Source organism: Corvus kubaryi, unplaced genomic scaffold, assembly GCF_017639235.1.
Source record: "Corvus kubaryi isolate FWS band 111438036 unplaced genomic scaffold, C.kubaryi_AGA036_p1.0 68, whole genome shotgun sequence".
NCBI lineage: Eukaryota > Metazoa > Chordata > Aves > Passeriformes > Corvidae > Corvus > Corvus kubaryi.
This window is the reverse complement of record NW_024582056.1, coordinates 6,013,332-6,037,234: the sequence shown is the minus strand read 5'-3', so window position 1 is coordinate 6,037,234 and position 23,903 is coordinate 6,013,332. Positions and strand designations below refer to the sequence as shown.

Genomic DNA, 23,903 nt, shown 5'->3' with positions numbered 1-23,903 from the left:
TGCATCAATCAGAGGAGCAGGGGCTGGAATATGATTCAGCTATTCAGTCTCAGTTCTGGCCCTTCCCATGCTCATAGTTGTGAAAAACCCATTCAAGATCTTTCATGTAATGACCCTGCATAGACAGGGCAACCAACATGCAAAGAGCGAGGATGTGAGCCATGCTCAGCAGCCATTTCAGTGAGCTGCATTTGAAACATTGCTACTATGTGGTACTCACATGAGCAATGTTAAATCTGCTTCATTCACTTTGTTCAGCATAGTGGCTTGTCAAATTCTATCCCTTATCTGGCAGGATTAAAGTTTTACCTGTCTTTACAGAAGATAGTTTGAGTATTTTTTTTGCAGCAGCAAGAAAGAGATATTGAACAAATGCCACAATTTTCGCTTCTGTCTAATACAATTAAAATTTCAATCAAATGCAAAATGCTAACATGAAATCAGAAAGAATTATGACATGTTCCAAACTTCTGACATATGTATCATTAAAAAAAGTAATTGTTATCACTGGGAGAAATATAGTGTGAGAGTTACCTGACCAGGCTTTGTGTTTTCACAGACGATGATATCATAATCTCTGGCAAGCTCTGGAGGATTGTCATTGACATCCAGGATTCTAACACCAACTGGAACGTGGCTCACTAGCCTAGGATTGTCTGCAAAACACACAGGATGTTATGAAGCCTTTTGAAAACAGGATGTTATGAAGCCTTTTGAAATACTCAATATTGAATGTCATCCTCAATTTAAAAGTGGTTTATTAACACAATAACTAGATGAAAACTGGATGCAGTTACAGAAATTTAGGTAACAACATACTAAAAGATGTTTGTTGTGGTTCATTAACTGTTTTGAAAAAATAGCAATTAAAAAGAGTGGGAAGTATTTTGTGAGTCTCAAGTCGCTTATATCAAATAGAAGTTATTCTGGAAATGAAGTGGGAGGAAGCTGCTAGACTTACATGTTACACTGTATGCTAAGAAATGATTAATTGCTTGGTAATGAATGTTAAAGTGTCATTAGCATATTGAATTAAATCTAATACAAAAAAATATTAAAGCATTTTTCTTTTTCACAGTTCCTTAAAGGGTTTAGAAAATAAAATGCAACTATAATAATAAAATATGAATGCATAAGTACATATAAACCTTTCCCAAGCTTGAGTTCAGGTTTCTCACAAGTTACTATGGTATTTCACATAGTAATTAGTGAGTGTGGTTTAGGAGAAGAAAAGAAAGTTTAGCAGAAGTGAGTCTGGCTTTTGCAGGAAGAAAACAATGTTTAAGTAACAATGCCTTAGGCTGTGATCTGTACTTTCATGAGAGCTCACCCTCAGAAAGATTAAAGTCTCAAAAATGCAAGAGAAATTGAATCCTTTCAACAAGAATACACTTTCCCTGATAAAATGAAAAAAAAAAAACAAACCAATTCTTTTTGAACCATAACACTCTTGTTCTTACTTCTAAGTAGTAAGGTAATTTTATTTTGTTGAGAGAATTATGTATTTCAACTTTTTATAATTAACTAATATATGGCTTCTGGAGTTCATACCAGTATCAATCAGTTAGATGACAAACTTTATCTTATGTTCACCAACTAAATGAGACTATCAGTTGAAGACATTAAAGTCAATGTTTCAAATACAATGAAATGGAAGAATAGGGTATTACAGATTGACATTTTAAAAGTTCATGTCCCTGTGTGTGTTCATGAGAAGAAAAGAAAAATAAAAAAAAAAAAGGAGAGAAACATTAGTAGTCCAAACTTCATTCACCATGGTTATTTTGTTCGTAATGAATCTTTACCATGTTTCTGTTAAAAAGGGTCATTTTTAAAATGCCTTATACTCATCACACCTTTAATGATCTCTGTTCAGAATTCTAGAAAACATTGATTAGACACATACTTGGCTTTAAAGCTACCAGTGATGTACACTCATGATGAAAGAATATTTGAAAATGTTGGACTTAATTCAGCAAATGGAGAGACCTCTCCTTCTTGGTTTTCACATGGGATACTAGCCAAAGCATCCAGGTCTTAGAAGTTCCCGCAGATTTTTCACATTTTCTTTTTAACTAATATGTATATGTTCAGATGATGATTTTAATTCACTTTTGGAACTTAGTCAACCATCTCCATAAAATGTGAATAGAAAGGAGACAAAAAAGTCAAGAGAAAAGGAAGAATTAACTAAGAGAGGAATGCTATTCCCAACTACCATTAGCATTAGAAGTTAAAAGAACATTCTCAGAAGACATTTATAGACTTGAAAATTCCATTTTCTTGCTGAAATTTTCCCTGACAGTTGTTATTTTCAGCTTTATGCTGAACCTGTGAATATCTTTGTAACAGGTGAACTAAGGGACTAAACTGGACTATCTTAGCTGTGTTTAAGCAAGACTGAGGCTTTCTACTGCTATTTCTATTCCACACCTTTAGTGGAAAACTTTGAGGAAAGTTAAAATGCTAGGGATATATGAAGTGAAGGTAAGGAAGAATGACACTTGACTTCCACTAAGAATTTGGGAGAAGGGAACCATTATCTACCTTTGCTGTTATTTCTGAAGGAAGCAATCTTCTCTCCAGGAGAACACTTGCAGCATGAGTATTAATAGAAAAAGATGTTTGTTCCTTTCCTGGATGTAGGTCAACAGATTGTGTAGAACACCACAAGCAGTAGAGATTTAAAATTTCTTACTGCTCACTTAAATATAGCTTGCAACTCATTTAGGTAACTTCCTCTGTCAACATAATCAGACAATTAAATTACAAAAATCCTCTAATTACAATTACAGAACATGATATCTATGGCTCAAAGAAACTTCTGTTTTAAGGCTTTGTTGGGGAGGTTCGTGAATATAATTTGTGAGGTATGTGAACTAGAAAGTGGTATAAATGAAAGCAAGGACAATGCACATGGAGAGAGAGTACATAAATCATAGCAAGGAGCTGGAAGGCAGAGATCACTGTAAAGAGTTAATGACAAATAAATCCATTTGGGAGGGGATTCATAAATGATAATGAAGAATTTGAAGATCTTAATACTATAGAAAACCTGGAAGAGCTTTAGCAAGAAGGCAACAGAAGTTGTGATTATCAGATAATCACAGGATCACTGAAAAATCTTAGTTGAAAGGAGGTCACTGGTCCAGTTTCCAGCTCAAAGCAGGGTCATCTTCAAAGGTATAAGGGGGTATAATATATCTAAGAGGAAGGGAGCGAAAAAGCAGGGAGAGCACAGGGCAGAGGATACCACAGATAAAGGACTGCTCTGTAGGCCTGGCATGTTTGGAATAGTTACCGGGGAAGGAAAAATCAAACTTTTTAGTCCAGTGCGTGACAAAAAGAGTTAAATACTTTTGTTTCAGTACAGTGTTGCAGACCTCTTTGCCCCACCTTGAATGTGTCCTCTTGTATGCCTCCTGTCACTACTACCCAGAGCACTCTTACTCGAGTAAGTTAGATTTGCAGTAGTTTTACATAGAGGGTTTATGGAGATTCAGTAAAGTTACCTTTATTTCTTTTGCAGCTGTTTTGCAGTACAAAGAATTTATAAATACCTCATCAGTTTGAAAGTGCTCTTTATACACACAGTAATATTAGTAACTCTCTGGAAGCAGGTACCTCATGGGATCACTGACATTTGCAGGAAAATTTCCATACTGACAGGCTACTCACTAAAAAATGCTAATAGGTACAGTATTAACACCACTTACCAAAACAGTCTTGAAGAGTGTGCATACAACATAGATTTGCATGCAAGGCGACAGAACAGTTTATAATGGGGGAAGAGAATGTGAAGGAATTGAAGGAAATACAAGGTTTTTCCTTTTTCTTAAGTTTTGATTTTGAGAACTAACATAAACTCCTTTTTCAAGAATACAATTCACCTGAAATCTCCAAACCAATCTAATAATTGGCACTTTTAATTGTACATTTTTCTTAATTAGACAAATTTCTTGCAGGAGTTTGGCAGATTTCCAGTTTTAAGATAATCAGTGCTGACATACATTTCAGGCCTGCACATTACAAAATATTCTGTGTCCTATTAGCATTATGCCTCAAGAGCAGATTTTTCAAAGTGAATGCTCTGTTTTAAGGGGTAACGGAAGCAGAAACATTGCTCTGATTCACCTATGCTAGGGACTTGCTTTCTTATGCTTGAGACATTTGCCAGAATAAACAGCTCTTTTTCCAGAATACTAAACATCTGTAAAGTGAATCAATTTCATTACCAGATCCTCTATTGGCAAGTCCACTATAAATTTACAGAAGACCCAATTAACAGCCAATGTGAAGCCTTGAGTCTTCTCTTTGACTAGTTTCTGGGGGCAAACTTTAAAACCCCCATTTAAGAAGAAAGATTTTTTAATGCAGTTACTGATGTCTGAGACTTCCTTTTCACAATAACAAAATTCCCAAAGGCTTTATGAAAATAAATTCTACTTGAATGACTTTCAGAATTGAAGTCCTGACATCAACAATCTTTTGTGGGTTTGTTTATTTGCTTTTTCTTGTTTTGTTTTCTTGGTTTTTTCAACTTTTTTTTTAAGTTAGACTGGTACCTAACTGTAGATTCTTTCATAACTGTTTTACTGTATAAGCCCATTTTGACATCTTTTCAAGACCTTAGAATGCAAACCAATACTTAGGAAATTCAACTAGCTCTCTACACCATTATTTTTAAAGAGCAGTACAAAGCACTCATCACACTTCTCTAATAAAGATTAGTTTTAACATATTAGAAGAATAAACATAGATATAGGAAGAATAAAATATACCACTGAAACAAAGCTAAAGTGACAAAAGAATGTCCAATATGCAAATGAGAGTGGCACTATTCATAAAATACTGGGTTTAATTCAGGATGGTGTATATGTGATAAACTAAATTTTCTGGCAAGGAGAAAATTATGCAGGATCTAGGATTAAGTGTAATGTTCCAGTCTGGTTTTTTCTAAGGAAGTGGGTATCTCTAAATAATGTTATCTGAATTTGGATAGCTAATGTTTTATTTTTTTCTTGTAGCAAAATTTAACTTTTCACTGATGAACACAAAGCTGAAGGTGCTGCTCAGTTCTCTTGGATCACAGTAGCAGTGATAGCAGCAGCAGCTATAGAAGCAATAGTAATAATCATAGCATTGCACTAGACCAAAAACATTTAGAGCTTTCAAGCTGGAAACTCCCTCTTGCCTTAATGCAAGCAAAATTCTCACAGACGGTGTTGACTACCTGATTAGAACAGGGCACCAGAAAATATACCAGTTCTGTGGCTGGAAATGCCCTTTTTGAAATTTTTGTCACAAAGCTTCCCATGGGGAAATAAATGCCATATGATTCCAAGTTCTATCCTTTCTCTGGGGCCCCACCTTGGGAGCTAAGAAGAGCTGTACCCTACCCCATTTTCAGATGGTAATGTAGGAGTACCTTCATCATAGCTTTTCCCAAAGAAACAGGAGAAGAAAATCCAGCATGCCTAGAAGCCAATGACTAAACCAATATAAATAGGGAATAAGCATTGAAATTGGAATTAGAAGCATCATTTCTTGAATAGGATGGAGACCTTACTGCCTTTCAACAACTGTTGGATTTTTTAAATACCTTTTTTGTAGGCTTTCCTTATTGCATTGATAAGTACATTTAAAAGAACAGTAGATGCTGCTACATATGATTTTTGAACACTTACAGGAACTGTTATTCCACCACATCTCTGGGCAGCTTGTTCCAGTGCCTGACCACTCTGTCAATGAAGAAAATTTTCCTAATATCAAGATAAAATGTCCCCTGGTAAAACTTTAAACTGTTTCCTCTTGTCCTCTCACTTGGTACTAGGTAGAAGAGGCCAACCCCCACCTTGCTGCAACCTCCTCTCAGGTGGTGATAGAGAGCAATAATGTCTTCCCTGAGCCTCCTTTTTTCCAGGCTAAATGGTTGGATTCAATGATCCTAGAAATCTTTTCCAACCTTAATGATTCTATGATGCTATAAATTCGTATTTTTGTGATGCATTAGTAGGCAGCTTGCCAAGGCTTAAAGTAAACTGTGTATCATTGGTAAGTTTGGACAGGGTACCAGTACTGCGTCCAGCTCTCACCAGTAAAAAGATACCAGATATCCAGGTCGTCACTACACCATGACCAATAGAGTCTCAAAATTCAGACCCTGTAGTTTTGTTTTTACAATCTACTTTAATCTGTTTTAGATTTAGGGAAAAAAAATTGTCAGAATTTGTTTCTTGGAAAAATAAAGTAAACGTTACCAATACCAAAACTCTTTCTGAAACTGAGCTAGCAGGCAGAATGCAAGTGAGGTCAAAGATGAAGAATGAACATGATTTTTTCCTCAGTGAAGGCAGGGTTTATGATAACAATTTTATTTCTGTTACTCTAATGTACCTATAGAGATAATAATAGATATAGCAAAACAATACAAAAAAAAAATTTCCTTCTAATGATATTTAAAAAAAAAAATTAGTGAATTTCATTGTTTAAGTCTATTCTCTATTGATACACAAATCATTACATTTGAAGAAAAAACTGAGACTGAAAATCACTATGAGGACATTTTTTATTTATTGTAAGAAAAAATTCAAAGAAAAACTGAGACATGAATCTAGCAGCAAACTCACTGGTATTAAACAATCATCCTGCTGTCCACCAGATACAAAGTGCTAGGAGATTATAAAACTGCGGCAGCATTTTGTTCTGATTTAGATCACTTTCTTAAGGATATTGTAAAGGAAACATTTTTTAAAAAATAATTATTTGACACAAACTATTAGAGTTATTCTTGGTTATGTGGAAAAATTTAAAATGAGAAAATAAATTGTCACAACATCTTGTTCTTTTGTTTTCATGCTCTCTGCCAGGATACTATTCCTCTAAAGACTTATTTCTTTCAGGCAATGCATATATTTCTTTCATGTGTTTCAAAATAAATGGAAATGAATTGTTTATTTTTGTCTTTTCATTTCACTTTTTATAAAATAAATCAGCATGCCTCTTAATAGCATTAGCAGAAATACTATGTATACTTTATACCTCCCCTCTAGCTTCAGTTATCCTTCTCCATATGACAGCCTCATGTAGTGCTATCAGGAGTAATATATTTTAATATTCTACCAAAATCTTAATAATATCTTTTCTGCAACCATAAAATGTGAAAAAGAACTGTCAAATTCTTCTCAAAACTTGCTGTTTAATGACAGTAATATGAGTAGCAATATCCCTGTGATTCCAAAGAACAGATATAACCACACCTCACTATAACAATACACTTTATCTCTTTATTTGATGTAATTATAGGACTTTCTTTTTTCAACTTCTCAAGGGGTTTTATATTTCACTGCTGGAAATTATTATTTGTCTCTGTGAATCCTGTTTTCCTCTGAATTATGTAACTGTATCTTTCTGTTATTGTTTTTACCAAGACACATTAAAAAACTACTTATGTTATAATTAGAAAAGGCACTTTAATGTTTTGTATTGTAATTCTTGTAAAATAAATGTTCCAAACTTTTATTCTTTTGAGCTATCCTGCTTTTTCACATATTTTAATTCTGAACAGGGTTTGTTGTCACTCTATTAAAACATGTCTGAAAGTTATTTCTTTGAGTAGTTTTTTGCAATGACAGGATTTTCACGGTGTCCTTTGCATAGCACATAGGGTATTGCATATTTTCTCAATGAAGTACTGCTCTAACTCAACACTTCAGTATTTTTTCCCCTGAAGTTCATATAAGGAATATGCATAGCAAATAAAATACAGAAGACATATAAACAAAGACAAATATATTTGCTTGGTTGGGTTTTTTTTTTCCAATATCTGATTTTGTCTAATACCTTGGAGATTTCTGGGTTTTTTTTCTGTAAAGTCAACTGCATAATGATGTCTCTTCAGTATTTTGATTTCTAATCTGTTACAGTATCAAAGCTCTGTATATACAGTATCCATCATGTGGTGGTTTTTTGCTGTCTCTTTATAGGTTTTCATTAAGTCTGGGGGATCTGACAGAACCTGGCAGGAACATCATTATTTCAAGTCTCCTGTTCTATACAGCCTTGCCACAGCTTTACAAATTAGGAACTCTGTATTGACCCTTCAAACACAAGTTTTTGCACCCATCATATTGAAGTTTTCCTTTAAGCAAATAGTGGAAAATTGCCTGATTTTCCATTTTCAAGCAATTGCAGAGCATTTTGGAGACACTCAGAAGCACCACAACTCCATCACCAAACTGTTGAGGATCTATCTAGTTAACCCAGCAATCCATTCTACACACTGATATGATAACCAGCTGGGTAAGAGAAATATGCAGAAATTTCGCAGTAGAAAGTACCTTTAAAATCTTTGAAATATAAGTGCTTATCTTGCTTTCAAAAAGTCACATTTCTAATTAGAAGTACAGTTATTATCCATCTAAATGTTGAATATTTTATGAACTCCAGTAATCTTTTGATGTTAACATCCTCTGAAAAACATATCTAGAAGCTGGTTTTCTCTGTTTTCTTCTTTCATTTTCTTCTCCACACTCAAAACACAGTTCCCGGTATAAAAAAATCACAGAATCATTGATTTTGAAGGTGACTCCATAGATCTGCAAGTCCAACTTCTCTGCTCAAAGCTGGATCTACTAGGGTGCATTAGTCTGGGCCATGTCCAGTTGAGTTCTGAATAGCTACAAGAAAGAGAATCCACAACCTCTCAATGTGACCTGTCCCAATTTTTGATCAATCCCACAGTAAAACCATTTTTCTTATTTGGTTTAAATGGAATTTTCTGTATTTCAATTTGTACACATTGCCTCCTGGATAGTACTCAGATGAGTCTTTCCTCATGTTGGTCATCTTTAGTCACCTTTTACACTCCCCCTAACAGTTATTTAAACACACTGATAAGCTCCTTATAAGCCTTCACATCTCCAGGCTGAACAATCCCAGCCTTTTCAGCCTATCCTCATATGAGAGATACTTCAGTCCCTAAGGATTTCATGCTCCTGCATTGGACTTAGTCCAGTATTTTGTACTGGGGAGCCCAGATCTGGCAGCATTCCTCGTGTGGCCTCACCAGGGCTGTATAGAGGGGAAAGATCACCTCTCTCAGCCTGCTGACCACATGCTTTCCCACACAGTGCAGAATGGCATTGGCCTCCTTTGCCACAAGGGTAGATCACTGGCTCATGTTCAGCTTTCATCCACCAGGAGTTCCACATCCTTCTTTCAAAAGCTGCCCGCCTCTCAGTTGGTCCTCCATGTGAACTGGTGCATAGGATTATTCCTCTCCAAGTGCTAGACTTTGCATTTCCTGTTATTAAATCTCTCTTCACAAGATTTCCTGTTCACCCACTTCTTCAGCCTGTTGAGATCCTTCTGGCTGTCAACATGACAGTCTGATGTGTCAGCCATTACTCCAGTTTTGTGTCGTTTGCAAACTGGCTGAGAGTGCACCCTGTTCCACCAACCAGGCCATTAATGAAGAGATTAAAAAGTATTGTATCCTGTATCAACCACGGGGAGTACTTCCCACTGACTGGACTCCAGCTGCACTTTGGGCTGCTGGTTACAGCCCTTTGAACCTGCCTTTTCAGACAATTTTCATTCCACTTCACCCTTCATTTATCTAGACTGCTCTTCTGTGTGTCTTGCTCTTACATTAATCTCTCTCAATCTTCCTTAATTCTTATCATCTAGACAGGTAATTTTGGAATTTTAATCACTTCCTATCATTGAGTACTATCATTAGAATGAATTCTAATTGACAGATTCTACACTACTCCTTAAAATAGCTCATCCTTAACTTTTTCCACTTCCAAAGGAACAGACTGTATTTTCTGTATTACTATGACTGTATTTCTTTCCTCTAAATCAGTCTTTCGTCTGTTATAAAACACTGTGCACTTGCTTTGTATTTTCCTATTCTCATTACTCTTGCCAAAGACTTTTCAAAAACCTTTGCTAGACCCAAGCAAATTCTATCTTCTCCCTCTTTCAAACAGACTTTTGTAAATTTTTTCAAAGAATTCTAAGGAGTCAATTAAATGGTAATAATTCTATGTAAAACCGTATTTTACAACATTACTACTACTATTACTACTACTATTCCTTCCCCCTGCCCCAGATTTAGTCTGTAGATTCTTGAACATAAACTACAGTATTATTTTATTATCTTATTCCCTAATACCACAAAGAAATTTTAGGAAGCACCAGTACTGAAACAATCAAAGTAGATGCTTCTGGACACAAAAATTCCACTCCTCCTCATTGTATGATGCTGTTTAAGAGCAATGAATGTTAAAGAAAGAAAAGGATTGATCATCCATTCTTATAGTAATGGTGTGCTTTAAGAGGTAACAGCATAAACAGGAAAAGCCCACTGATTATTACATCAGCATTATTCTCACAGAGCAAAGTGGTAGGACTTCCTCTGATTTCAGAGAGGACATTTGACCAATGCAGAGTGTATATACCACATATTGAGATGAAAAGTGAAAGTAAATGCCTTGTGAAAGGTTCAGAAAGAATAAGGCTGGAGCGTGAAGATATCATACATTTGGGGGTAGAAATATAATGCTAAATACCATTTAGGTAAAATAACCCTGGTTACAAATAGTGGCCAAAAGGATGATAGGTAGAAACTGAATTCTATCACAGAGACATTTAATAACAGGAAATGTAATACAAAGTCAGGAGAGGAAAACGCTTCAAGAAACCAGCTATAACCAATACTTTATACCTGCAGAGCACTTCTTGTTATTGAAGGAGTACAATCTTTAGGGGCCTTGCAGGTTCTGCTGTGTTCTTGGCTAAGCAAATGGTGTCAGAAGCTTCTATGTTTGTCAGATAAATTTGAAGAATCCCACTCCCACAGCTAAATAACTCTTTGGTCTTAGCCTTTGACCTATATTTCAGCTTTTGTCTTAGTTCTGCAATACCTTCTGCTTGAACTTGAAATCAAAAGTCATAAAAGACTGTAGGTATGGGATAGATAGCACTTAAAGTAAGAGCTTTGGCCATACACAGCATATGCTCCTTGCTCCACCATAAATTCAATTATTAAGTTCACAATGGATTTGGAAGAGAGCAACAGTGTTGTAATGGTTGAGGAACTAGACACAAGGAAAGGCTGTCTGTCATTTAGGCTGCCTGTCAGTCTGCCTGTCATCTTCACTACTCTCTTCCTTTTTTCATAACTGAATTGTTTTTCCAATGGAAACTATAGATTTACTTATTTTCCCAACCCCCAGCTTTAACCATAACAAAGACAGTGCAAGGGACAAAAAAATCAGATCTATGTTTCCCTGTAACAAATTGCACCTGAAACAGAAAATTCTAAGCAGTGTCAAAAAAAAAAAAAAAAAAGGAAAAAAGGGTATAATTTTTACTATTCATTCCATTCTGTTTTAGTTATAAACATAATCCTCCTTCTTCATGCTCTTCTCACCATGATAAATGTACCAGAACTCTTTTGATTATGTGAAACAAATAATGTGTAGAATGCTATGCTTAAGTTTTATGCTATTGAGATTTCTTTCTGGAAAATAACTACTTTTCAATGGATTCCAAAAAAGGACTCATGACTACTCCTTTTTTCAGTGTCCCAATGTAGCTTTTAAGTCTTTTTTTGAATTAACACTATGCACCCGCTTATGATTAGGCTTTAATTATATTTTATTTCATGATGCATTGAAATAGCACATTCTATATGTGAAAACACTGTCAAGCACACAGGAGTGATAGTGTTTACTTTTTCAAAGAGCTAATCATAAAATTATAGATCCTATTATTTATTACAGAAAAGTACTTAGCTCAAAATGTCAATTTAGTTGTGAATGTAGGTACAATAATAAGAAACAATTTGTTATGTGTATGAAATATGTCCATGCTGTTTATTTAGTAGTGTGTGCTAGTGATGTAGTGGCAGAACAGATTAAATTTTAACCGAGAGATGAAACAGATGAAAGCAGACCAGGCTCAATGTCAGTGGCACCTGTTAGCAGTAAAACCTGTGTTTTGTCATAAAAAAAGAAACCAAAAAAAAAAAAGGAAAACAAATATACGTAAAAGTATTTCACAGTTTTGATCAAGATCACTGCCACTGAAAGATGGTATCATGAATAGCGCTTAGGAGGACTGGATCTATTGATCCAAGATGGGATTTTTTCTTTCATCATTTGCTTTGTTGAGTTTTTTAAATTTAAAACTTTGACTGTGGAAAAATAAAGACCCTGTGATAAAAAGGTTAACTGAAAAGTTCTTTACACTGTCCTTGCCTCAAGTAGAAATATTTGTCTCAGACTACTCAGCCAGATGTTTTTTGATCATTGCAGGGCTTATCTGAGGCAATGGAAATTCATCAAAATTAGAGGGCTTTCAAATGCACAGGTAAGTATTTATTGTACCTTTATTTGTCAATTTGCCTATTAAAAGGCCAGAGACATAATCAGAAACTGCAAGAAATCTATGGATTATAAATTAACATGGCCATAAATTTAGTATCTAATTCATTAAAATAGTAAAATTGATAGTAGATACAAGAAGGAAAGATGAATTTCTTAGACCGTTCTATATAGTCTTAACTTCTAAGACATATGAACTATGAAACTCAAACGGGACAAGCTGTTGATTTTAGGACACTGAATGCTTAGAAATGTTGCTGGGTAAATAGGCAGCCTTCTGCCCCACGCAGAGAAATGTGGCAAATTTACACAGGCGGAATCACATAGGCATGTGGCATTTTGTTTAATTGTTCTGTGGAGTTAAGAGTATTCACACAGACGTGGGAAACTCTCCTTTATCCAGACTAGCTAAAAACCCACTAGTGTTTAAAAGAACATAACATATTAAGGTAGTCTTTCTTAAAATCTGAAAGTGATTATTTTCCTTTCTAATTTTTATTTTTCACACTATGTGCCAAATAAATTATTTACCTATCTCAGAAGCAGCCACTGTGATGTTGTACCAAGGTGTCTCCTCTCTGTCAAAGATCTTGGCAGTCTTAATGGTCCCAGTACTAGCATCAATGGTGAAATACCTATCTTCTTCTGTGTTATGATCAATGAAATATCTATGAAGAAATATAACAATAAATATATATTCATTGTAATAAATAACAGAAAGCTATATAAGAATATTACTTTCAAGCTTTTAAAATCACAGACATTTTTAAAAACAACCTAAAAAAAATCTATAATTTGAAGAAACCCAAAGTAACACCGTATTTAATTTCTTTCATAATGTTTTATTTCTTTTCAAACATAACAATATTTCCACTGTGAGTCACAAAGGTATAAATTGCTAACAGGTTGTATTTTGCACAGCAGTATAAAATCCTGTCAAAAGTTAGATACACATGTATTTTGACTAAAAATCATGAAATGGAAAAGCTGAAAAGAAAGCAGATACTAAGATACTATTTTTCTGCTTATTTGCCTGTCACTGCAAACCAGTATGCTCAGCCTCAGTTCCTGTTCAGTATGCCTCTCTGACATGAAGCCGATGACATGATGACACATAAGCCATTTGGAACATAACCACTACAGAATATCAGAAATGTCTGGTTCCCAGAGCAGCCATTGACACTGCCCTAGAAGCAGAGCTAAGCATCCCTGCTTTACTCCCTTGGCTTCTGGGAGCTTTGCCCAGCAGGGAAAGTAAAAGCCTTGAAGTGGGTAATGGAAGCAGAGTGAAAGAACACAAAAGAAGAGATTGACAAGATATTTTTTCTCAAAGCTGGAATAATTTACAATGGCTTTTAACAAATGAAGCACTTACAGAACCCTTTCAAGCCTTCTTAACTAACTCAAGAAAAACAAAAAAAGGAAAAATATTATTTTATGTACCATAACTATTTTCATGATAATTTTTCATCCCTGATTTCATTGTGTGAAATTCCATATATATTTAATATATGGAAGGTATATAAATGTCAAAATGAGTTATTTGTCCCATCCAGTTGCTCTTATTTTTACATCACTATAAATGTAATTCCCAGCTAATAAAAAGAGTGGCACACATAAAAGCTACCATGCTCAAAATAATTAAAAATGAGTTTTATGTCCCCCACAATGTACTTATTTATACTAGTTGTGGAAAGGAAAAGCAAACAAGCAAATAGACATTTAATTGAATGATATATGAATGTCATAGATGATATGAAAAAGCAAAAGAAAGAAAGCACTTAGAGGGGAAGGCAGCAATCTGAGTGCGTTACCTTAACTGGTCAAAGAATTGGACACTCAGTGGAAAAGCCAGATAGGATTTGGTGACTTAGGTTCGATCTTCCTTACTGGAGAGAACCTGAACCCACCACTCCCACCTGCAAGAAGTATTTACATCTGCCTTACAATATGCTATCTTGCCTTGTGGAACTCCAGATTTTCTTACCACACTTCAAGTATTTTCAGCAACTAAAGGACCATAGTTCAGTCACTGGAAATCAAAGCAGCCAAAGGTAGTCTAGAACATCTTTCTTTTTGCCTGTTCTCCATCTTTCTTTTCAACATCATGAAGAGTGAAAACCCTGCCATATGACTGTGGGATTTGTTGGAGAGACAGTAGGCCTCAGTTCCCACACATTTTACATTTCTCTGGAATAAGAATTTTCCTTGTTGTTTCACATCTAAGCCACAACCTATTGTGTGGTTCATTAATTACCAACAGCTGAGAATACCTCATTCCAAAATCCACCGGATGTACCCAATAATGACACTTTGGATGTACAAGGTGGCAGCTCAAGTTTCTTCAAACAAGTGGACTGACAAGATCTTGATTATGCAGGGGATAGGGCAATTTTTTAAGAGTTTAAGTCAGGAAATTTTTTTTCAGAGGACATAATTCAGTGTATCTGTAACTGAATAAAAAAACCAAAAGAATAAGTGATGTTGACAGAAAAAGAACAAAAAAGTTAGTTAATTTATAATTGCTGGATCACAGCAATCATTGCAGACACACTTCTGAAAGTTGGCATGGTTCTCCATGCTCGGTACACTCAGGAGAAGAATTAAAAGAAAACTCCTGATGAGCATTCATCAGTCACTGATCATGATATGCTGGATGGTGCAGACATCCAAACAAATTTATATTGCTTTGAGGAATATTGGAATCCTCTGTCGAGACATCACAAAAAAGAACAAATATGGACCACACAATTATCCCTTGGCATTATTTTATGTGGCCAAGCTATAATCACCTCTTTAAGACTGTGCCAGTCTCAGTGGAGAACTTGTATCTGCTGTGTCCACAGATAGCATTACCTTTTAGTATTTACAAAAGCTTGGAGACAGAGTAGTATCAACCTCTAAAAATCCATAAAGTTGCCATATTTGCTACAGAGTCATGTTGACATCTGAACTTTGTCCAGAAGATGCATGCTTGAGGTGGTGAAATGCCCCCATGCCTTATACCTCATGCCTGGCAGTGTAGGAAAACTGAGCTAGGAAAAATAGTTGGAATGTTTTGATTATACTATTATTAACACAGAAATAATGAACGTTTGGTTGTGTTGGGCAAGATACATACACAGATACACAAACATCTTTTACATGATAAACCAGAAGGTTAAGAGAGGAAGCATGGAAAGCATAATTGTCCTTCAGTTTTCTTGGAGACATTGTACTGGTAGAGCTTACAATCAGTTATGCTATGATAAAATTTAATTAATTCTGTCCTATTATAGCTTTGTTTTTCTTGACTGTAAGAATATCGTGATGACAACAAGAATTATTTGCTGAAAAAAAGAAATCAAATGGTTTTTCCTGACCTGTTCTTATGGAATATGTACTGCAAATCCAGACCAATTTATAATATAAGAGTCTTGCCCCTGCAAACATTAAATACTCTGGAACCTGTTTGCTTATTATCAACATCAAGCACAGTGACTATTCTGTGAGTCACTACTGCGCTGACCACACAACCACAAAAATAGGGCAATTTATTATTTGTAGACAGTAGCTTAAAAATAGACAGAATTTCATGTTGGGCTTCAATAAGAAAAAAAGAGCTGCTTCTGTGTGTGTGTGACTTATAACAAAACATTACTTTTTCCTCTGAGTAAAGTACAAAAAAAAAAATCTGTCCCAAGAATGAAGCTTGCGTAGAAAAACTGATGTTTGATTTTCTGATGAATCGTGATCAGCTAATGATTCATTTTTATAAACATATTGTAAAAAATGGTCTATTTTTTTAAAAAAGTATGAATACCTTTTCCTAAATCAGTTATTTAAAAGTGTTCCACAGAAGATCAAAACTCTGTTTGAGGAATTTAGGGTTGGATTAATAACTTCAACTCTATTTTCTGCATAATTAATAGAAAAAAGTGATCCTTTGGTAACTTATTGTACTAACACTTTTACTTCCAATGATACCGGAATAATGAAATTTTTTTCTAATTTATCCGCAGTAGCCCTTCCCTTTCATGTGCTAACTTTTGCATACAGTTACAGATATTTTGAAATATTCACAGACTGACAATTATTTTCTTCATCAATGAATAAATAAGAGAGCGGTACTTTCTTAGGCTTTCCCATTATGAAAACATTCAGTTCTCCTCCATTACTCCAGATTCTTCCCTAAAATTGTTTTGTGCATCATATCTAAAGCAGCCATTTGCACTGCTCTGTTTCCCAACCTTCATGAATGTGTCGGTAAAACAAGTTACAGAAGATATTCCCACATAGTAGAAAACCTAGGAATGCTAGTTCTTCTAGTGCTTTAAAAATATTTTGTACAAGAACTCTCTTGGTAGAGCAACTAATTTTTGTCATGTTAGAGGACATTTAGAACAAGTTTCACTGTATTTACAAAATGCTGAACAATTGAGACCTTTATAAATTCTAGTCACTCATTTATCTACATGTTGAGACTACAGACCAGATATATCTGTAAATAGAGAACATTCTAGAGGCAATGGTACTTTACTTAAACTTCCAAATTTACTTCACCTTATTAAAAAAAATTACTTTCCTTTGGATGATAGTGGCAGCAGACACAGTCATTCCCTTCCACTCCTACCCTTCACTCCACATCTACTGGTCTGCTTTTCGATGCTTTTTCTAGATCACAAAAAGATATAGTGCAAGTTTTGAATTTCAAAGAGTAATTTCAAAAGAGATTTTTCTCCTTAACTCGGTTGACGGTTTCTGCTCACTTAGAATGCATTAATTCAAAAATTAATTTACAATATCCACTTGAGATATTTATTTATAGACATTTAGTCATGACAGTGCCATGTGAGTTAGCATACTTATAAGCACTACACATTAAATCAGCATATCTAAGTTGCATGGCACATGTTAATAAAGAGACTTAATAACAAGACATGCCTAGATAAACAGCTCTCCATAAACTGTTTACATTCAAACCAGCAACAGAAACCAATCTGAGAGAAACTTCATTAAAAAGGATCATGAATATAGAAAACTTATTAGTCATACTATCTGACGTTAATCTAAAGGAAATTAAGTACCAAAACTGAATCCTGCTAGTGCTGGGAAATGCAATATGTGCCACCTTTTTATAAGGCAGTGTCAGTGAATGGAGGGGCATTTCCAGCTTCATCCATATCCTCATCCCTTCTTCCGACCAAAGCAAGCCACTGGCTCCTCTGACTTTGTTCCTCACTTCCTGCCTTTTAGCGAAGCAGTGGGTCAGAGGTGACAGATATTCCCCCCATTTTTACTGAAAACTAAAAGCATTTGCATCAATTAGGAAATAAAGAGAAATATATATGAATGATGGTCCTTGGGCAGAAGGTCACTATAGAATATATAAATCTGCTTTCAGTATTAAACCTGTCAGACTCTAATAATGCAAAGACTGCTTAAAATTGAGAAAATTTTAAAAGGTGCTAAAATAGCTTAGGAATATTAATGATCTCCAAGCCTTTTAGGAGGGCTTCTGAACCTAAAAGGCATAAGCATTTTCAGAATCTCTCTTCCTAAATTATTCAGTCTTAATATTAACATCAGTTTATCACGGGATAGACAAATGGCATAGGCTGTTACTCTTCTGGTATGGCTCTCTAGATACTGTGTTTTAAGGAAGAACCTTGAGTTAAAACTTTTATAATAGTTTTGAGATTTTAAGTTATCTCTTTCTGTTTTTAACCAAATCTTTAACTTTTCATTATATTATTTTTCATTTATTGCCCTATGTGTTAACTACAAAAATGAACTCTTACATATTTCTATCTTGGTTACAAACCTTGTGGAGGGCTGTGAGCCCTTGGCGCAGGAGCCCTCTGCACTCCCTTGGAGAGAGGCCTGAGGCCCAAAAGACTCTCTCCAGATATAAGCAACCATTCTCGAGGTCATGGTGACCAAAAGAGCCACTCATAACATGCCTTGCCTCTTTATGGTAATAGCCTGTACCCTGTTGCTAGCTGGTTTCTACCCCACCCCCTGGCTTCCCCATATAACCTTTGCTCTGACCCCGGATGAGGGGGAAGTTGTCATCCCTGGCCTTTCCTTCACAGAGGCTGCTGGACAATAAAAGCTGGCTCTGTGGAACTGCCAAATGAGGCTCCTGTCTCTCCATCCCTGAGTTCGCCTTGGGTGATTTCACAAAGAGCTGAATCACAAGAGCCGATATCACTTGTAGCTGAGAAGTTGCTACACTTGCTGAAATCACCTGTGGCTCAGGGAAGTTGCTAAAGCCTCTGGAAAAGCCTTTCCCTGGCAGGACGCTTTCTCTAGGAAGGTCGCAACACACCGGGTTGTCCACCACCGGACCCAAAGGCGATAAAACCTCATACTGATAATAAACTTCCAAAGACAGATTTCAGTCAGATGTGAATTCAAAGATCACAGCACTTCTTTGGACTTTTGTTTTGAGACATAAGCAAATAGCCAGTTCTGAAATAACAAGTGAAACTGGTTACAAAGGATCACTAAAAAAAAGTCCATGGAAAGGGAACAGAATCTTGTCCAACCAATTATACCTTCAAAATACTTATCAGTTAGAAATCAAATGCCTTTATAAGGAAACCTGTTCAGTTAAAGATTTAAGCAAGAAACTTTATACAAAAAAGATAGATTCAAAGTACAGAAATTTTTTATTTCATTTTATGAAATATCTTAGAAGAGGAAGAGTAAGCAACTGCATAGAGTGAGAGGAGGAGGTATACCATGACAAAGAGTAAGAGAACTGACCAGCTGCCAGTCTCTGTGTTTGACCAGCTGGACAACAAGAAGAAATGGTCCATGCTGGGACATAACTCGAGTGGGTACCTTTTATCTTCTCTCTGCCTCCTGACAGCAGCACTCATGAGCCTGGGAAGAAGCAGGAAACCCTCGAAGCTAAATGAGGTGGTGGGGTGACATTCTGTTGCTGTGACTGTCTTGCACTACACTACCTCTATTCCAGGGCCAATCTATTTCCCAATAGTTCAAACGAACTCAGCCAGGAGAGAAAAGCAATTGTGAAGTATGAGGCAGAAGTCATGCCAATCAGCAGGTAACCAATTTTCTCCCTGCAGCATGTCTGGTACATTAAGGAGACATTCGATATTCCAGAGCTCCTTGGCAAAAGACTGCTACAAAGAGCTACACCCTTCAACTGTGCTTTTCAGGTGTGAAAATTAAATGCATTTGAAGATAGCTTGGAGCAGGTAATCCCTCTGTTTACTGTTCCTTTGCTTTCTTTTCAAACAGACATAGCATAACTTTGAGAAAAATACTGTCCTCTCAGAGCATTTAAAGGAAGTTGATTCAATACGCTGTTCCCACTGAGATATTGCTGGTGCTGGCTGCCAGCTGACATCCATCAGCTGATCAGCAGTACCTTGTTTCTGTACAGGACTCCTGGCTCACCTCTCATACTGAAATCTCAGCTCGGCAGGAGTAGCAGCTTTCCATCTCCTAATCCTGAAGATGAGAGTTGGCAGATCCCAGGAGACATGGGGGAGTTGACAGAAGTGAACCACTGTCTCCCAGAAAAGCCCCTGAGAGGCAGACACTACTGATTTGAGTTTTATGTGGAAGTCAGCTTCCTGCTCCTGTTCTCATTCCCATCCTCTATGATTTGCTAGCACACTGCTCACCTTGAACACAGAACATCTGGAACGCTGTTCATTTGAAGGAAGTAAGCCATTTCTAGACACTCATCATTTCTAGCTTGGAAGTTTCTGTCTGCATGTGTTAACGAGTGATCATTTTTCTAGCTAATTCTATCAGTAAATGTAGGCTAAGAACAGGCCACAACCTTCAAGGCATAATTCAGAATTCAAAGCAAGGTAAAAGTTTGTCTTCTTTTCATGACTTTATGAATTTCTTCAGAGGATTATGACTGTACAAACACATTTCTGTTAAATGTGTTGATGGCAGAACTATATCTATCTTATTATATCTAAGTTGCTTGTTATTCAAAGAGATTAACATTCAGATATCAATGCTTACAAGAAATAAAACGCAGTAAGTGTTACATGAGAAACACTTTTATTTTTCCCTACAAGCTAGCTACAGCTACAGCTACTTCTGTACAGCTACAGCTACTTTTCTACCTACCAGCTAAAGAATGGTACTCTACTTACATACTTTTTTTTTCTCTACCTGTTATAGACTAAATCAAACAAAACCAAGATTGATGGATTTATGCCTATTTATTGGACTTGAATGACCCTATCAAATAACTACAGTCTAGAGGTGTTCGGATATGAAAGCTTATTCTAGAACCATAAAAGAATGTTGATACTTTAGGCATTTGGAAGTCAGTAGAAATGATAGAACCATAAAGATGATGTTCTGGCAGGAAAAATCAGTGCTTCATGATCAAAAAGATGATCTGTCAGTGTTTTCTCTCTCAGCTCTAAGGGAGGGATGGAGGCAGTTCTGGTTGATGTGAGATTCTGACCACTATCCTGAGCTGGATTCTTCCTAGTCAGAAGAGCTGTCAGAACATCTTACCAGTTCCTGCTCAATGAGATGGACATTTTTGTTACTGGGAGACATAGGACACATAGTCTGACAAGAATCAAAACTAATTTGACGTCTCAGGGGGCAAAACAGCAACAGACCTCCAACCTCAACACCATAAAGAAAGTTTTTAAAATACTTTCTGCCTGTGAAGTCAGATGGAGAATTAGAGAAGAAATTGAAGAAAAATTCCCATCTCTCTCCAGCCATTCAAAATAGGGTGTTCTTTTTCTGTCTCCATTTACTGACAGTCTTAGAGAGAATACTGGAGGATTTTGGTAGTGTTGTGCTTTGAGGTCTCCTTTGAGGAAGACAGATGTCTGCCTTTGCCTCCACAACCACAGGGCTAGCCGAATCTGGAACATCTCACATGTTCCTTCACGGGCATATGAGTCGCTCTACATGATGGCACTGATCTCAGCAAGCTGCCCTATGTACAGCCAACAAAGAGTTATAGACTCATTTAATCATAGCCAGGATTGTAAGGGACCTTAGATATCATCCAGTTCCAAACTCCCTGACGTGGGTAGTCAGACCTTCCACTAGACCAGATTGCTCAGAGCTCCATCCAACCAAGCCTTAAACATTTCCAGGTTATGTGTCATCCACAACTTCTCTGGGAAACCTTTTTCAGTGTCTTACCACCCTCACAGTAGAGAACTTTTTGCTAACATTTAAGCTAAACCAACTCTCTTTCAGTCTGAAGCCATTCCCTCTTGTCCTGTCACTACATGCTCTTGAAAATAATCCATCTCCATCTTTCTTGTAGGCTCCCTTCAGGTACTGGAAAGCTGCAATCAGGTCACCCCAGTCCAACAGTCCACTCATCCAATCCATCTCTTCCCAGTTTAGTGAAAATGATGTTGTGGGGGACTGTGTCAAAGGCTTTATGGAAGTCCAGATAAATGACATCTGTAACCCTTCCCTTGTCCACTGATACAGTCACTCCATCAAGGCCACTAGACTGGTCAGGCAGGACTCGCCCTTAGTGAAGCCATGCTGACTGTGCACAGGATAGCAGGAAACAAACTGATTTTATTCCTCTTATCTAACATTCAAAGGGCAAGTAAGACAAATGAATATAACTAGGTGAAAGGACTCCTGCAGGGGATCAGTCTTATCCCTTCTCCCTGCTGACAGTACGAATGAGTGGCATAGAAACTGAACTGATCTCAGAGAACAGGAAAAAAAAAAAAAGTTAAAAATATAATTCTAATTTTCAGCCCCTCCCTTTGATCCTCTCATGCTGTTGTCTTGTACCTCTCTTCAGTCTGAATCACAAGTTGAGGTTTTATTCAACCTGTAGCAAATTTAAACTACATCAGATAAAAAGTCTAAAACCTGAATTTTTCACAGTACTTTATGTATTTAAGACTTTGAGAAATAATAATAGGAATACATAAAACTTACTGGGTATGTTCTTTCATCTACATATGAGCATGCCTCTTAAAATACCATTTACTGAAAATTAAGATTACTTGCTAAAGGTTGATGACAGAAATTATTTACCTTCAGATGACTCTAAAAGAGGACTATCTTTTACAATCAATGCAGGAAAAGTTAAAATAAGTTTCTCTACCTAATGCAGGAATTGAAGAAAAAATTCCTACACCACATTAATTGTTTCAATCATATGCATCTGTAATTCATTAATTTTTCAGTATTCTTTCTGAAAGAAGGAAAGAGAAGTTTTTCAATTTAAATCAAAGTAGGACAAGGGAACTCTATTTATTAGAGCTTTGATGTACAAGGTTTGGTGTTGAAAATTAAGTTTTTTACTCATTAGTATATACCTGTATTATAACCATTATGATATATCATCCATTTTAAGGCAACACCATAGGACCATTAGAAAAGTGAGAAGCCAGGATCAGAGCTGAGGTTGTACTTTTATTCTTCACCATCTTAGTGCAAAATTAACAGTCAATTTCTAGGAAAAAATTAATTTAAAAGATTTTAAAATTAATTTTTAACACAAAATTAAAAAAAAAATCAAACCCAAACCAAAAACAAAACGTGTTTTTTCTGACTTCTGTTTCCTATAGCTGATCAATCCTTGTGACTAAAATACATTATAGTAAGTTATGTTACAGCCTGATTAAGGTCCAACAAAAAATTTACTTGAACTCCAACATATTAATATAACAAATCAATCTTCCAAGGACCAAAAAAATACAAAGTTGTTTATAAGCAAGCACTTGTAGACCTTCTGAAAAGGTAAGATACTTATCTTTCTAATTATTTGACACTACTGTCACAAGCAGAGTCCTGATCAGGGCCCCTACCCTGTTCTCCAGAAGTTTTCTGTTAGATACCAGCAAAAGAACAATTCCTCTGAGGAATGCAAACAACCTATGTTAAACATAATAACTGGGTGTAAAAAAATGACTAGAGGGGAAGAGGTCCTATCACTTGTGCTCAAAACAGTGGTTCACCTTCTGTTTTGCTGAATGACAAAGCAGCACCCAGAGGAGTGATCTGATGTTACAGTATTTCTACAAGTGGATGTCTTATTTCTCAAACACTACTGTTTCAAGAGTATAATGTTAATAAAGGCTTTCAGACCTTCATAGTACATGATCAAACTGGGAAGTTATTCTGGGGGAAGTGGTCTATTCCATGGAACTACATTCACTATTACATCAGAGTTACAGAAGTGTCATGATCTTAAAACTAAGTCTTTGCTCTTTTCTGAATCACTGACTTGGAGGTGGCTTGGGAAACAGCTGCAGCATTGTTTCTGAAAAGCATTCCACTGGAAACGGACCAGATGCAGTTGGAAAGCTCCAAGGATCATCTGGAGTATGTGCTGCAGCTTGGTGGACTTACCACCCAAGAATCACCACCTACAGGAAGATGTCAGGGTTTTAAGAGGTGCTGCTGCAGCCCTGAGGCAGCACTACTAACAGCCGAGGGCTGCTCTCAATGCACGTAAGTGCCTTGCCAATTAAATAAAAGCTGTTTTCACCCCTAATCTCCATGAAAGTCTTCTGTGTA

The 23,903-nt window shown here is 36.2% G+C and overlaps 1 protein-coding gene across 7 annotated transcripts in view; it reads right to left on the bottom strand.

The window, feature by feature from the left end:
* Window positions 1-23,903, bottom strand: part of CDH18 (cadherin 18) — a 521,943-nt gene that overhangs the window by 23,417 nt on the left and 474,623 nt on the right. For all 7 annotated transcript variants that reach the window (XM_042048680.1, XM_042048682.1, XM_042048689.1 and 4 more), the window contains 2 exons: window positions 12,927-13,063; window positions 535-656 (listed from right to left, as the gene is read on the bottom strand). In XM_042048680.1, coding sequence (XP_041904614.1) covers window positions 535-656; window positions 12,927-13,063 — 259 coding nt within the window. The remainder of the gene's footprint in view (window positions 1-534; window positions 657-12,926; window positions 13,064-23,903) is intronic.